Below are 16,926 nucleotides of genomic sequence, written 5' to 3' on the forward strand. Positions count from 1 at the left end.
AGATTTGAATCATGGTTGCCAATTTCTCAGGAATTCTCATGAAACGTTTCGTTTCCGTGTGTTCGTGAAATATTTCGAACATTTTATATTGCTATGAATGCCAGTTATATTATTATATTATATTAATATTACTACACTTACCAATACTTCCGAATTGGAGACAAAAAAGTACAAAAACGTAGGAAGAAACTTAAAACTCGGGGCTCCGACACTCAACGATGAAAAGGAACCGGTAATTTCTCAGATGAGGGAGAAATTAACATTGTCAAAAATCTCACTGTATGTGTATATAATACTATATGAGTGCTAATGAGTTTGGGTGAAGTTTTAAGGCAAGCTTTAATAATTATTTGCCATCAAAAATCACTCCTTTCTTTGATATGAGACTCCGGATGCAATATGAAAGCTTTGAAACTTAGTTCACAAATGAAATCCTTCAATTGGTAGTTACTTGAAAGATTTTGTTTGTTATTACTATTGAAAACGAACTCCAAGTAAATTTTTAGCTTTTAGTATTTTTCTTTGAGTTGCATTTCATAAAGTGCAGTTGTTCCAAAGTACCTAATTAGTACAATATATATATATATGATTTTCATTTCAATTCAATTCAAATCATTTATTACTTTTTACGGGTACAGGTTATTTAACAAGTTAGTAACCTTCATCATCATTATCATTATCAACTCAGCCCTTTTTGCCCACTGCTGAGCATAACATTAATACTAGCTCCGAAGATCATACTTACTCGTATGTCAATTCATGTGAGAGACCTAATGAATTTCAAATCATCTCTAAATAATGAGATGAAAAAAATTCAGGACTAGTTTCGGAACTATAAAAATCTAACTTTGATATAATAAGATGTAAGTAAGTAGAGTAACTTCCTAGTGAGATTATGCAATGTATTTTTTATGTCTTGTGAAAAATAACATATATTATGATCGTACCAGTTGAATTGTTAATGTAACATGTTATCTCATTGAAATGTGTAAACATATTTTATACACATAAATATGAATCTCAATTGTTTATTTATTTGTGTTGAGTTTCCGTTTTTCTTTTGTTCCAATAAAACAAGATACCTAAGAGTATAATATTTTACTAGATATAATTTAAAAGTTATTACAATTTCAATGAATGGGAGGGATGAAAAATTTTGTTTATTTTTTTTATTTTATTAAAATGACATGGGTTCTTAAAAACAATAATATAATTATTATTTATGACATTAGTACGTACATGATTGTCACTTAAAACATTTTCGACTACCTAAGTAGGTTACCACGCCGCAGCAGGTCACGGCTTCGATCCCTGATCAGGTCAAGATGGAAAATCAACTTTTTCAGATTGACTCTTGAAGGTTTTTTTTGTATGTTATAAAATTTAGCATCGCTGAGTTAGTCTCGAACTTACTTTCTGGCTAACTCAATCTGTCTGACCTATCCGTCCATATATTTATTTATATAATAATAATTAATTATTATTAAACAGCCAATAGCATGACAAGGTAATTAGCGTGAATCACTTTGTGGCTATAATAGCGGCTGCAAAGGTTTTGGATAGTATAATGTCGTTTTGAGTGGTGCATTTCCTAACTGGTATGACTAAAAACTACTGCAGTAAGTATTTCTCAGTGTTTGATATTTCGTGCGTAGATTATGTTCGTTGTCCATGTCTGCGAATTGTAAGTATAACTTTAGCACTCGTTACCGAGAATTCTTATTCCTATTAATTCCTTGTGCAGACTATAATTATATTATAATGTTAGTTCTAATTGCGAAACCGTAGTAAAACTGTGAGAGCTGTGTACGATGTCTTGACTAGCTGAAATAAACACAAATATTTATTAATTTGTGTGAAATCTAACTTATGAATTTTCTACCATATCTATGCGAGACACAAAATAATTTAATTACTTGATAGTGTCCGATAAGTGTCTTCTCACTTCTCAGATTATTTGCCTTGGTAACTCCAAGTTGGAACCCAGGATCCGCTTTTACACTTTTTCTCTTGCACTTTTCACGGCCCTCTGCATGCTTAGTTCAGCTATTTTAAGTTATGTGACTCAAAAGGTCAAATCGATTTAACGATATACTTACATTAGAATAAGACATGAGAGAGAGGTCGTACATTCCTCCAGCTGTCATCATGAGCGGCTTGTTGGCTCTCGCGATGACCATCATCAGAGAGGACCGGACTGTGGGGATCACAGCGACCCCTGTCTCCCATTTAGAGCAGTACACCGCCGTGCCTATGCTCTCACTCTAAAATAATAACATACATATTATTATTGTACCTACAGTTTTATAAATTTGTATACATAATTTCAGCAGATTCATCCAAGTCCATTAGATTGTTTTCTCTTGATAGGTCTTTGAATTACCTTCGCCTGTATGCCATATAACTGTCTCTTATTCACCCACGTGTTTAAGTATATTAATAGTTTAAAATTAACTATATCTATTCTATTTTTTTTTCCAAGTTAAGCCCTTAAATTGTGACAGACAGAATTTTACATATTACTAACAAAGCGCTCGAGTAAAAAGAAAATAATAAATATTGCTCACCAATCACACTATCTATTAGTGAAAACTGTACAAAAATTTATCCAGTATAGTTTTTCAGTTTATCGCGTTCATACAGCCAGACGCGACAGGGGGCTTTTTATAATATATAAAGATTATGGATGGAAAGCCAAGGAATGGCTCAAAAGATATACCCGGCCATAAAACCGCTTTATAGATTAGCTACACTAAAAATTAACATAAATGCGAGTGGTATGGACAATAAAGATGTTTCAACTGACAAGAGTCGATGCCAAATGGAGCTTCGTGTAGCTGTTTAAACACAGATATCGAAATTTACTCATTCGATGATCAATAACTCATCGATGAGTGAATTTCCATATCTATGATTTACACCAAATAGGTACAGGTATATGTGCAGCAAGTTCAGTCTACCTTTATGATCATTAAACATTAAACTATAACTTAACTGTTATTAAATTTGGTACACGGGTATAATATAACTTGAAATAACATCAGAGCGAAGCCTTGGGGCGTAGCTAAGTAAATAAATAAATATATAGGGACAAATCACGAAATCACACAGATTGATTTATCCCTAAAGAAAGTTCGAAATTTGTGTTATGGGATACTAACTCAACGATACTATATTCTATAACATATATAGATAACCATCCAAAACCCAGGTCAATCTGAAAAAGATCATTTTCCATGTTGACCTGACCGGGGATCGAACCCGGGACCTCCAGTGTATCAGTCAGGTCATTAGGCCACGGAGGTCGTCATAGCTAGTAATACATAATTAAAAAATAATAAAACCTGTGTCTTAATCTCCTCGCACCAGCGACATATGATGTAGAAACCAAACAGATTGTATCCCAAGAAGAACAGGCTCATGAGGCACTTCGTTATATTTTCAGTAAGTGTCTGTAATACGAAATAGAATATTACTGCTGAAAAATAGAAATCTACAAATTTGTTATTCCACATCTCCAAAATATAATATACCGCATCACAAGTGACTACTTTGTTCGAGGTACTCTAGGAGGATTACAGTTTAGCAGTTTCATGAATTACTTCAAAAAATATTAGCTATATACATGAAACGGTGCAATTGCTATTGCTGCTATTCAAAATGTTTGGCTAAAGGGCATACCTAAAAAATTTCACTTATTCCCAGTTCTTCTACCAAACAGAAGAAGTAGAACAAGTGGAAACGGATCAGAAATTTTACAAGCCATCTAATTTTAATTTTAGTTGCAAAGCCTTGTTTAAAAGAAACATTTTTGAATTTCTTCAAAGAAAAGTAGTTCTCAGATTTACGAGTGTTGTCTTACAGTGGCAGCCTGATAGCCGATGAAGCAAATGAGGACACTGCTGGCCACCAGCTGTCCCAGCATGGGCCCACTCAAACTCCTGCGCAGGTCTAGAGCTGACCTGTTATAATGAAGTACCTACTGAATTTCATGAAATTAAAACCATAAACATAAAACAGTACAAAATATTGCAATTAAAAGGGTTTTTATTATAATAAGTAAGATACAACTTTTACTGTTAAAATGTATCTATTATTTAAAATTTGTACTAAATACCTTAAAAGTGATTTGTGTTGTTCAACCAAACCTCTTAAACGTTTCTTTAAAATTTCTTGAAAATTCTTATCCAAATGCAAAAATGAGTTGTTGTCATAATGTTGTACAGCTGAAATTAGAATCTTTAACAATTATTAAAGTGTACACTTTCTTATGGATGTCTATAACTCCATGTGGATGTCTATGTACATATATAACTACAAGTCACACTATGCAAAATGAAGATTTCTACATGTATGATTTGATAAACGAGCAGAAACAGTAAAAAGCTATTAAAATACGCTTATATGTAGGTAGGTACATATTAGCGTATTTCAATAGCTTTTTACTGACCTCATGATTATTTCATGAAAAAATAACATTTGTCCTGGTTTTATGTTAGTATACTGGCCACTGATAAAAGAATAAATGACAATGTGTTCTTAGTTTAAATATTTTTTCCCATATTGACAGATAAGATTGCGGCCGATTGTCTTTAACATATAAAATTACGATTTGTTATTTTGGAAGTTCAATATAATTATTTTCATTACCACTACACGCTAGTTTTAATTTATTATAGACAAACTATTTGAACAACATTAATTTTCAATGTGTGGGCATTTTATATATTTTCTTAAATTTTAGAGATCATAATAAATTAGCTTACAAACGTCTTTAATACCATTTCTAGAATCTTCCACAACATTCTCGAAGCAGTCAGCGAGGATGTTGAACTGGCAGATTAGGTGCAACAGATAGGTTTGCATCCTGACATCCACGATCATCACGAAGTGGGAGATGAAGTAGAACACTACGACCAGGATCACGTAAGTTACCATATAGCTCCGGGGTGTGCGGTAGTTGAACGGTAACTTCAGACCCACTACCAAGTTATACTCCACGTCATCCACTAGTGGGTATATAAACCTGGAAAATATATCTCAAGGTAAAAATTACTATGGACATCAAGCTAATGGGAGCACTACACCACATACATATCAGTAACACAGTATGTATACACATTTTTTGCAATAAAAATATTTGAATTTGGGTTTCATAGCTGATTGTGTTATTTTAGGCAAAAACAATTAATTACCAGGCAATTAAAGTTAAATTTCCGATGCCCAGTACTAGTTTCAAAAAGTTGTCATTCACGTTAGCCCAGTACACCACAATTTTCTTCCGACGTTCCGTTACAATGTCGAAAGTCTCAGACTCCATAGCTTCGGCCAGTTTTCGGTACAAATCACTGAAGTATAGCTGTAAGTTGTAGATGTATTAGTTCTGTAACTAAAAACTAAGAAGTACCTTGTACCTAGGTTGAATTAACTACCAGTGGACCTTTCGATGAAATCCGTCCCAAACAAATTCACACAACCGTTTGAATGTGTGTCACATTTATAATGTCGGAACAGTACTTAGGCAGCAAGATCAGTAAATTCAATTAGTAGAAAATTGTTTGTTCACGTCAAAACGGAGCATTGGATTGAAGTTATTTTTGGGTCAAAGTGCGGAGTTTGATGGAAAGCTGGAGAGGGACAGGCTATTTTTGCACACCGCTAGTAATAAAAAAATACCACATAAATATATTTGTATTCAAAATAAAAATGTAAATGTCCAACCGGTATAGTATCATCCCATACTATTTACTATTAGTATTGATCATCGTCATCATCAGCCATTTAATCGTCCCTGGTACTGACTAATTCCCAATGGATTGATAAGGAGGATGCAAATACAACCAGGACCAACGGCTTTACGTGCCTTCCGAAGCACGGAGTATTTCGAGATAATACATTTTGGCCACCCATGCAATGAGCGACCATAGCAAAAGGGACTTAATCGTTACTATCGCAGAACGAGCGCGCTAACCATCGAGCTCCACCGTTAATATTCATAAATAACTAAACTCAAATAATCATGAACTGATTTGATGGAAGACCCGCATACTTAAATTCTCATAATTTACTCTGCGACTCGCTCTTTGTTTCCAGGCTGTTAAACAGGGATTATCTTCCATGAAAATTTAAATCCAACTGAAAGAACTTGCACATTAGTGGCCAAGCCTTTTGTTTGCTTTTTATTAAAAAGTTTAGAAGCGGTGGAACGTAAAATAATTAATTATTTTACGCTTATCTATTTACAATCTAGATTCATTTATTTACCGTATTCTTATATCTGTAGAAAGCTATCATATGTATCACTATGACATTGAGGGAAGCTGCGACGTCGTCAAAGTCTTCAGGCTCCAAAATAGCATGAGTCACTTCAAACGCAAACAAGAGTGATACAAATAACTTGACGATAGTACTGTATATCACATACAGGCCACGGTCGGAGTGTGATAACCCTGGAAACGACATAAGAAATAGGTACTTTATCAGAACACATAAGTAGGTATGTTTAATCATTGTCGTTAGAAACAAATAATAATTATAAATTATCTATTGTAAAAGTGCCTAATGCAATGGCGGCATTGCAACGCGATAGTAAAAATAATAATAAAATTCATTTATTCCGGAGACTCTACTCCACATCGGCACAATGGAGTATGCGTATTTACGTAAGTCGCTTTTTCGCTGCTGAATCTTCAGCAACTGCCGTCGCCATGCTGATGGTGCAACTAAGGTAACTTTATTAGCATTTTATAAATATCACAAGCAATTTAAAAATGTAAAGAAGTCCCGCGGCAATATGTGGAACTATCAATAATAGATTGGCCACGTTGTTGTTGTCAGTAATTGTACCGTCGCGTCTGTAACTTCTATCGTTGTTTTGACTCTATTTACTATTCTTATAACTAGCATTTGTAGTAGCGACTTTCTTTCCATCAAAACTATCACGTAGGAATACATGTAAAAAATTGACATTCCGATAAATTAACAAGCGTACCTCCATATTATTGTTTTTGTCGACTCACCCTTCAATGAGACAAACTACATTTAAAAAAATAATTACACTAAACAAAGCGTGAAGGTTGCCAAAAAATAATAAATCTGTTAAATGCTCTACCTAAGATCATACATATCTCTACCTAATATGTAAGAGACTCTATACACCGACTCGAAGAATAACGTTTCAAGCTCTCCGCTAGAATTTTCTAGAGCTTTCGTTTGAGTTATTTTTTCCCAAAGCACTTGGAAAGCTTTCATTGTAACTTCCGAAGTCTGGATCCGAATAAACGAGTGCATCTCGTTTACAGTAAATATATCTGTAAGTTTTAAATCAAAATTAATGAAATATTAAAATGAAGATCGATTGAAAATTAATTAAATTAAATATTCTGTAAGAAAACTGTGTCCAAATCAATAAAATTAATGGATTCTGTACCAATGCACGTTTCCGTTTTCATATTGAATTTATACTACATAGGATGTGGAAATTTATTTGAAAAAGGAATACAACAGAATAGGTATCGGGTAGTTTTCAAGTAATAGGTATCTACCTTTTCTCATTATTTTTTTTACAAATAATTGATATTTTGGTTTGTTTTGATAAATATTAGGAAGAATAGGAGAGAATCACGAAGTTAAATGACCAGTTAAAATCCCCAGTAATCGTTGGAATGATGAAGTGCTGGGAGACCGGGATTACTAAGATCCGACTGGCAACAAATGGGACAGTATAGATAAGATTGGAAAATTCTTATATTGAGCCAAGATCCTTTTTCACTGACCCGACGAAGTAATTTATTTTTTATTTATAAAAAAGAATGGTTAATAAAACAACATATTGCTTATAAAAAGTTTTAAAACTTAAAATATGTTTAAGTGCGTTTACATTACTTTCTGCCAAATTATTTTAAAAAAATGTTAGGTTATCATTTTTCATTTTGCCTTTTTATGTTTGGTCCCTGTTTGGTTTGGTTTAGTCCATGGTTGACTGGTAGAAAATGCCTTATCGCATTTAAGGAACTAATGTTAACTTTTTAAATTGTGTAATAAAGTTTTAATAAACAAAGATAAATAATACACATTTTAAAAATTCACTTATTTTGATTATTTAGTAAAACTTCTAAACATTTTTTAATTTAATAAAGAATGCTAGTGGACACAGTTATAACACGATTATATAGAACACACGTGTGATTTACATCCACATATAATTACAAGTTCCATAATGCGAATCTCTTTGATGCCTGACTGACATGTTTTATTCAATATGTCGATAGTTGGTTTATTATTCAACTAATTACACGTGTTTAATCTACTATTCTACTCATATATGAGTACAATGTACAAAACCTTGTGTATATCTAATCAAATCTAATATCATATATTAAAACCTAAAAGTTGTAGTTACCGAAACTGCTTGACCGATTTTGGTGAAATTTTATGTGTATAATCAGTAGGTCCAAGGTTGTTATATATTTTTATGACTGGTCCATTGACAACAGAACCTTTATATTAGAAAATAGTTTTTAATTTCATACACATAAAGTAGTGTATGTTTGAGTCGAATATCTATTAGGAGATATAAAATCCCACACGTGCCGCGTTTGAAAAAACTCATAAGACGTAATTAGTTACTTTGTAATAATGTGCGGGAAGAAAATATTAATAAAAATAGAATTTATTGTGTAGCTTTTTGGCCTCGAACATTATTAACGCTTACATTATTAAGAAAAAATAATACACAAATAAAAAACAAAATGCTGCTGTCTGGAGATTGTCTAAGCCAATATTAATTTTTAAAAACTTGCACTGATGACTCGCGTGTTCTTCATATTAAAAAAAATATGCGATTTGTTCTTTAAGCTGCGCTAAAATCAAAATTCTAGATTTTATTTATCAATAGTTATTGTTGGATAAAATCTACTATTTTTATTACCTTTGCATTTGAATTTAAAAGTAGAGTGTTCCACGATTCACGATTTTGTGTGATTGGCACAGTTTTCAAAATACTTCCAGTAAATACTACAGTAGGTACCTACCTGTAACCAAAGTAAAACCGAAACTTGTGTTTTGGGATACTAACTGACCTATATTAGTACTATATTTTCATATAATTATACGTTTAATTTATTCATTGATTAATTTTAAAACGACCATTTAATTAAAAGTCGATTTATCGTAATTGAATATTGGGTCTGTTACACAAAGTCGTGTTCCCTTTTTTATTATAATGTATTATTCTTAAGGACATAATTTGAATATTTGTAGAGTGAGTCAATGCTGAACGGTACATAGGCCTTATTCTATTTATAGTCATAATTACAGGCATGGGTATGGAAATTGACTTTCCCTAGGGTTGAAAAATGTCCCTCCGAAAAATGTCGCAGTCAACTTTAAAGTAAGGGAGGAGGGCTAGCAAGATGTCCTCAATTACATATAAGGCCATGTAAGAAATCCATCAATACTTCACTTGATTTTCGAACTTATCCATACCGGCCATTTTAACTTTTATCTTTAAAGTCTAATTATTACTAGTTTTGTTTTAAATTTATGGGAGTTGAAAATGTTTGTTATTTTCACTCGAACAAGTAAACACAAACTATAAGGCCATGTAAGAAATCCATCAATACTTCACTTGATTTTCGAACTTATCCATACCGGCCATTTTAACTTTTATCTTTAAAGTCTAATTATTACTAGTTTTGTTTTAAATTTATGGGAGTTGAAAATGTTTGTTATTTTCACTCGAACAAGTAAACACAAACTATAAGGCCATGTAAGAAATCCATCAATACTTCACTTGATTTTCGAACTTATCCATTCCGGCCATTTTAACTTTTATCTTTAAAGTCTAATTATTACTAGTTTCGTTTTAAATTTATGGGAGTTGAAAATGTTTGTTATTTTCACTCGAACAAGTAAACACAAACTCAACATAGCGGATAAACTCGGAGCTTATACAGACGATTTAAATTGAAATTAATCTGTTACAATTTCTAGATATATGATAAGCTCTTTATTTATATCAGAACAGTACATAATCCTAATCCTAAGTAATGTTATAAATGTAGAAAGTATTATAATTATTATTATATTTGAATGTTATAATTATTAAAGTAGGTGAAAAGAAAAGAAAATTTCATTTTCTTGGGGCAAGTGTAATCTTACCTTCATACTTAATGTACAAAATGCTACACTCGTCTATTATATATACATTAAACATGGTTCTCAGTGTCCTATGTATTTGAATAAACTCAGCAACAATGAAAGCTCTCAGAGCGCTTTGGAAAAAGATAACTCAAACAAAAGCTCTTGACAATTCTAGTGGAAAACTTGAGACACTTTTCTTCGAGCAAGTGTATAGAGTCACTTATTTATTAGGTACTCTTTATTATTCAGCGATGTATCTCTACATATTTATGACTAAATTGTTTAACCGTCTAAACGCGTTCTTCAAAATTGTATATGAAATCTTAATATATATACCTATATACAATAAAAAAGTCGGCCCCAGAAAAATAAAAGCAAATATACGAAATTAAGCAAGAACGCGTTATTTGAACGAAATAAGGAACTACTGAATACATACAATAAACACATACAATTTTATAAATTTAAATGATGATGATTTTTGGTGTGCAGATAGTTGAAAAGCTGAAGAGTGACACAGGCTAAAATTTGTCATGGGCGAAGCCGCGGGCAACAGCTATTAACACATCTCGAATCCTGAATTTTTTCATCTCATTTTTTTAAAACTAGTTATACTTTCTTTCATACAGGATTTTCAACGTTTGATAAGGGCCTGTATACACTATATAGTGCTCTGATCAAATTCTCGTTAATAATGCTTTTCGTCTTCGAAGTTATGCATTTAATAATGGACCCCGTCACCTTCGATGAATTGGCTAGTTCGCTTAATGTTATAATTTTGCAAATAATAACATTTTACAGATACAGGAATACGGTAAGTAGTTCTTATATAGTTATTGTGTAATATAACCAACGATTGTAGCTATACTGTTTTCAGCTATATAAAAAGTTCGGAAACAGCTTGATGTATAAAGTTAAATACTTCCATTTTTAGATGTCTCGTTTAAATATTTTTTCCAAATACCAGTAACTTTTCATTCTGGTCAGATAACGTGTCGAGTTATGTCAAAATCTTTTGCAGATTTCATACAGTGGTTTGTACCGAAAACTAGCTGTGGCTATGGAGTCTAAAACATTCGACATTTCGACTGAAAATCGTAAGAACATCGTCCAGTACTGGTCCACCACGAGTGAGAACTATTTGAAGTTGTTACTGGGTATAGGTATGTATAGGTAGGATACTTGACCATCCTTGCTTGGTGAGTAAATGGTTTATGCAAATTTATTCCATTTGTAGATAGGTATCTTATGTCAGGAATTCAGGAGGATATGCTTGCCAATGGTTTAACGACTAAGTACGTAGATGACTGTGCTAAGTGGAGGAGAAAAAGTAGAATGGTGGACCTAGGCCCCGATTATGCGCTGATTTTTATACTCTAGCCGATTTCAGAATTCTGTTAAATGACGAGACTGTGGCAGTTAGCATAATTTAGTAGTTTTTGATGCATAGACCAACAAACAAATATTAAATATTGTTTAAAAGTGTATTTTATAACTCAAAATCCTTTACTAAAGTGTAGTTGCTTTAGGGTGCTTTTCCACCAGAAATAAGATAAGCAGCTGAGCTACGAAGATATGTACGCTGTGCTACGAATTTATGATCGTTTCCTCTGCTGCTAAGATTAGCTATTTAGCTAAGCTACGAAGATACACCGCCGCACAATGTTAAGTCCGTTACTTATCTATGTATACATAATTTTAGGTACACATACCCACTGGTGGACAGCGTGGAGTACAACTTGATTGTGGGTCTAAGATTACCATTTGACTTCCACAATCCCCGGGGCTATGTGATAGCCTACATCGGCCTTATTGTGGTGTTCTACTACGTCTCTCATTTCGTGATGGTCGCTGATCTGACTATGCAGACCTATCTGTTGCACCTCTTCTGCCAGTTCAATGTCCTCGCTGATTGCTTCGAGAATGTTGTGGAAGACTGCAGATGTGAACTCAAAGGTGATAAGATTAGTTTTGAACATACTGTCTATCGAATCGGTAATATATACTAGTAGCATTTCTTAGAGCGAGCGTGCGAGCCGAAAATCCTATCCTAACTAATATTATAAATGCGAAAGTAATTTTGTTTGTTTGTTTGTTTGTTTGTTTGTTTGTTTGTAACCTCTTCAAGCTCTATCTGCTCAACCAATCTGCTTGAAATTTTGCATACATGCAGTTTGAAGTCTGGACGTAGAATATTATCCCGGAAAATTAGCACCGGTGAAGCCGCAGGCAACAGTAGGTAATCATTTATAAAATAGATATCGATTTTTTTATACGTCTTAGTAGATTTTAAAAAGGAAAATTACGTACGTCGTACGTCGCATTATCTCTGTTATTAAGTGCCAACAATTTTCCTGGAACGATTTTTTCTTTTATTTTTCCAACTCGATGCTTAATTTTCAGATAAAAATACCATTAAAGAGAATTCTTCTTTACATTGGGATATTACTTTCCAACTTTCCAAATTTCCAAGAAATATAAAAAACGCTTGAGTAGTCTCGTTGAACAACATAAATTACTACTGAGGTAAGACACACGTCATAGTTGTCACACTACATATTTTTTCGACGTCAACACATTTTACTGATTGGCCAAAATGAATCTATATTCTTCATGAGATTCAAGGTATGTGGAATGAAACACATGCCAGCAGGTTCTATGCACGATGTTTTCCATGTCTATTTTAACTTCATCGTATTCGTGACTCGTATTCGTCCCGGCTTCGCTCGGGTAAAAACATAATAAATTGTAACCTTCCTATTATATTGGTGCAAACCGCATGAAAATCCGTGGCGTAATTTTTTAGTTTACCGCGAACAGATAGATAGACGCGACAGAGGACTTTGTCTATATCTATATATAATATGTAAGGGTTTTATTCGGAGAACATATTGTCTTATTGATATAAATGGTGTAACTATTTATGAGACTATTGACCATATTCTCGCCAGGTTAACTCTAGACCTGCGCAAGAGTTTGAGCGGACCCATGCTTGCACACTTGGCGGCCAGCAGCGTTATAATTTGCTTCATCGCCTACCAGGCTGCCACTGTAAGTTTGAGTTAGTGGGTAACTGCTTTCCAATTGTAAACTACTAAATATACAAATACATTTAAAAAATTAAAGTATGTAAATGGAGTCACCAAAAGATAGTGCGGCTGCGGCTGGGTCTTGTTTGTTCGACTCCAGATTGATGTACGGTTATTTAGAAGATTATAGACTGGATTTTTCAACTGAACAGCCGACTGATACGGCGAGCAGATAAACTCAAATTATCGGTCTTTGTATCATCACATCCGTTTGGCTTTTAAGATGGCACTAATAGAAATCAAGGACGTTCTATACCCTATTGTATAAAAATTTATTATTTTCACATACATACAGATACATAGACACGTTTAAGTTATAAAACTCCCCACCCTCTCTGACAGGGACAAAAATATATAGCTCATTTATTAAATAACTTATTAAGTTTTATGGACTTAAATTCATACTAGCAAACGATAACGGAATTCTGAACTCTAAAAAATTTACAACTATCTATTACGAAACGGAATTTTAACACTTGCATTATAATTGTACTTAGTACGTGTTGCGTCGTAAATGCATACATGCATATGCATTAAAACTGTAGTTGTCACAAATGTCGATTTTCATAGCTCTCAGAGATTGAACGAAAGCGTGATGGCTACAATCGAATTACGAGGTACGGCGGTATTCAATATTCATCGTATGCCATAACTCGCGCTATAAAATAGAGAAGCTTCCAATTTATTGCTACCGCATACGTGGCTGATCATTATGAGGAAGAATAAAATTGTAATATAATAAATCTGAACTAGTTTCGGATTTCCATAGTTTTACGGTTACTTTATTACATTTTACTACTGGAAATTACTTGCTCATAGATTTTATCTTAGCTTTACGTAGCGTGTGTCTCTCACGACATCCATGGAAGTTTATGGAACGGTCCTAAGCTCAGGCGAGAACCTCAACAAATTATATTAAACTATTGAAGGACAATGAAACAATATTCAGAGAACACTGGAAACTTACAAATATTTTCTTCTATTTTACAGTCTGTAACAGTGAATATAACGAAGTGTCTCATGAGCCTGTTCTTCTTGGGATACAATCTCTTCGGCTTCTACATCATATGCCGCTGGTGTGAGGAAATAAAGACACAGGTTTCTTTTCAATTTTATTTTGCATGTCAAATGGAATGCCAATGATCTGACTATGGATGCCGAAGACCATGCAAAGGAGAGAAGAAAATGGAGGAAAGTAGACCCTGGGCTCGTTGTGGAAACCACCGGAAAAACTCAGATTAGAGAGATGTGTAAAATGATTCGAAGTAAGTCAATACAGAGAGACATATCTATCTTACGCGGTAAGCTGAAGTTACAAGAATTCTCGTGATTCAGAACGATAATTCCTTTGTTATGATTATTGTCGTTTCAACAACACAAGCAAAGAAGAAGAAGAAGCAAACAGGGGCCCGTCTAATTCCCATACGTAATCGAAGTCCACTTTTTAGTTTGTGAACTTGCTTAAAACCACAGGAAAAAATGGAGGAAATTGATGATGTGAAGTTGCGTGAGAATGGCGTGGCGGCATGCGGCCCAACTACAATGGATGCCTGGAACACCAGGGCTATCACAAGAGCAAAATATCTGACGGAGTCTATGATATCTCTATCTTATGTTATTATTTTAGAGTGAGAGCATAGGCACGGCGGTGTACTGCTCTAAATGGGAGACAGGGGTCGCTGTGATCCCCACAGTCCGGTCCTCTCTGATGATGGTCATCGCGAGAGCCAACAAGCCGCTCATGATGACAGCTGGAGGAATGTACGACCTCTCTCTCATGTCTTATACTCATGTAAGTAATTGTGACGTGATAATTCATGCATTTATTTAATCATATCAAGTGTGTTATTGCTTATACTGAGTAAGATTTTATTCAAGTTGTCGAAAGGCATCTGACGTGACTTTTACGACTACCTATAATGGCAAGTGGTCACATACACACTAGTGCACTAAACTGACCACCAATGGTCTGACTACTAAGGATAGCAAGATCGTTTTCATAAGTGGGGAAGAAAATATTGAGGAGCGGACCCAGGGCTACGATTCTTTATGGCTAAGCAAGAAACCGGGAATATGCATTAGAAAGAGAGAGACCTATTTTCTTTTCTTTCTTTTAGTGCTATTTTTATATATAATTCATTTGTGTTTTAGCTGGTCAAGACTTCGTACTCCGCTTTGACTGTCTTACTTAGATTCCGGAATTAATAACATGTTTTTGAATTATTGCATAAAAGTAAGTAATTTTAAAAAAGAAAAGAAATTAGCAACACCAATTAGGTTGCTAAAATTACGTTCATAATTTAGTTAACACAAAAAAATTGACAGTGTAAATATCTACACAAAATAAAATCACGGAGAAATACCCGCGACACATTTGTTATGTAAATGTTAGACATTTGTCCGAACTTATTAACATCGGGACAAAACATTTCATGTTACGGACCTACAGGAATTAGTCAACGTTGTCAATTCCAAATGCTAATTTATAAATACGAGGAACAACAGACTGTCCTCATAATTGTCAAAGTGGATGAAGTGAACGCACTGCTATTTAGAAACAAGTGTTTTCCTCTTATAATTTCGATATTTGTGGATTTTTCAGAATAAACATGAATCTTGTGGGTTACTTGTTGACCCTCGCCAATTTGCAGGTATAATATTATGATACTATACATCTCGATTATTGTTACTTTTTGGAAGAAACATACCATCGAAAATCGATCTTTATACGCCAAACTGCTGTTTTTTTTAATCCTTCCCAATTTGATACAATCTCAAAAATATGTTAGTTTTTAAATCCATAATTTTTATTTGGCAGCGAAATTTCCATAGGAAAGTTTTGATTAATAACTTTTATTAACTTCAATAATTGTAATAAACAATCATCTTTTCAGGGTTTTAAAAATTCAGAAGGCGGGTCTGCAGGAATAGAAGATATCTCAATCAAAGTTGGGGAAATACACTCAATTCTTTTTGAACTAGGCAAATACTATTCCCAGTTTCGCCTGGAAAATTTCAAAGACACCGGTTACTACAGGAATGGCAACGTCGGGTTATATCTGTCAAAGAACTTACGTGATTATGTGTACAATGGCGTTGGCAACCCTACTGATGAAGCTGTTCTATTGATCCTGATATTCAATGATATTAAAAATGGAGGAGTGCCATCTGATGTGAAAGATCCATCCCTCTCGTTCTTCCTTAGTAAAAATGGAGTTGATGATGACGTGAGGAATGGCGTTGATAAGTACGTGCAAAACTTGAAAAACCGGAGATTGGAAAGAACTGTTTCAGACACAACACAATAGACGCTTCTGATGATCAAGCTTTGCATTTGGCTTTTACTGGAGAAAATAGATTTCCTACGATAGAAATATTTCTGCGGTTGTAGTTTAGTGAATGGAAATTTTACACACGTATTTAACACTGTACTTAACTTTTATTTGATATCCACTAATAAAATAAATAAAATGAAGCACCTACCTAGTTATTGTTTTATTTCATATGTTCCCATAAGATATGAAAAACAAACAAATTGCTAACTTTTTTACACATGCGTGCAGTAAATTCTTCTCAGCATTAAACGAAATAAAAATAATAGGAGAGGACCAAATTAACTCTGGACTTGCGAAATCCCCTCCCCGTTCCCGTTGCATATCGCGCACGACCCATTGCTTCAGTACGGTTAGTTAGT

General features: G+C 33.8%; 2 protein-coding genes and 1 long non-coding RNA gene across 3 annotated transcripts; 2 read left to right on the top strand and 1 right to left on the bottom strand.

Moving 5' to 3' along the window:
- Positions 1–1,083: 1,083 nt before the first annotated feature.
- Positions 1,084–7,587, bottom strand: LOC128671183 (odorant receptor 13a-like). The gene is made up of 9 exons (XM_053747455.2): positions 7,134–7,587; positions 6,265–6,449; positions 5,196–5,359; positions 4,782–5,026; positions 4,118–4,226; positions 3,863–3,962; positions 3,345–3,452; positions 2,100–2,264; positions 1,084–1,824 (listed from the first exon to the last, which is right to left on the bottom strand). The coding sequence occupies exons 1-9, from the start codon at positions 7,288–7,290 to the stop codon at positions 1,771–1,773; spliced, it is 1,287 nt and encodes a 428-aa protein (XP_053603430.1). The 5' UTR covers positions 7,291–7,587; the 3' UTR covers positions 1,084–1,770.
- Positions 4,220–6,412, top strand: LOC128671184 (uncharacterized). The gene is made up of 3 exons (XR_008404822.2): positions 4,220–4,710; positions 4,791–4,926; positions 6,284–6,412. It is a non-coding gene; the product is annotated as an uncharacterized LOC128671184 (long non-coding RNA).
- Positions 7,588–10,256: 2,669 nt separating the features above from the next.
- On the top strand, positions 10,257–15,845 carry LOC128671420 (odorant receptor 49a-like). The gene is given in 10 exon segments (XM_053747870.2): positions 10,257–10,374; positions 10,773–10,957; positions 11,165–11,305; positions 11,308–11,342; positions 11,846–12,099; positions 12,567–12,669; positions 13,095–13,194; positions 14,223–14,330; positions 14,860–15,024; positions 15,384–15,845. Coding segments are annotated over 10 exon segments (1,263 nt in total). The 3' UTR covers positions 15,438–15,845.
- Positions 15,846–16,926: the final 1,081 nt, after the last annotated feature.

Source organism: Plodia interpunctella, chromosome 7 (genome assembly GCF_027563975.2).
Source record: "Plodia interpunctella isolate USDA-ARS_2022_Savannah chromosome 7, ilPloInte3.2, whole genome shotgun sequence".
NCBI lineage: Eukaryota > Metazoa > Arthropoda > Insecta > Lepidoptera > Pyralidae > Plodia > Plodia interpunctella.

Coding starts and splice junctions, on each gene's coding strand:
- LOC128671183 (XM_053747455.2), bottom strand. CDS start 7,290: ATGCACTCGTTTATTCGGATCCAGACTTCGGAAGTTACAATGAAAGCT. Junction 5,360..6,264: donor TCTACAGATATAAGAATACG/GTAAATAAATGA, acceptor TACAACTTACAG/CTATACTTCAGTGATTTGTA. Junction 3,963..4,117: donor CAACACAAATCACTTTTAAG/GTATTTAGTACA, acceptor TCATTATAACAG/GTCAGCTCTAGACCTGCGCA.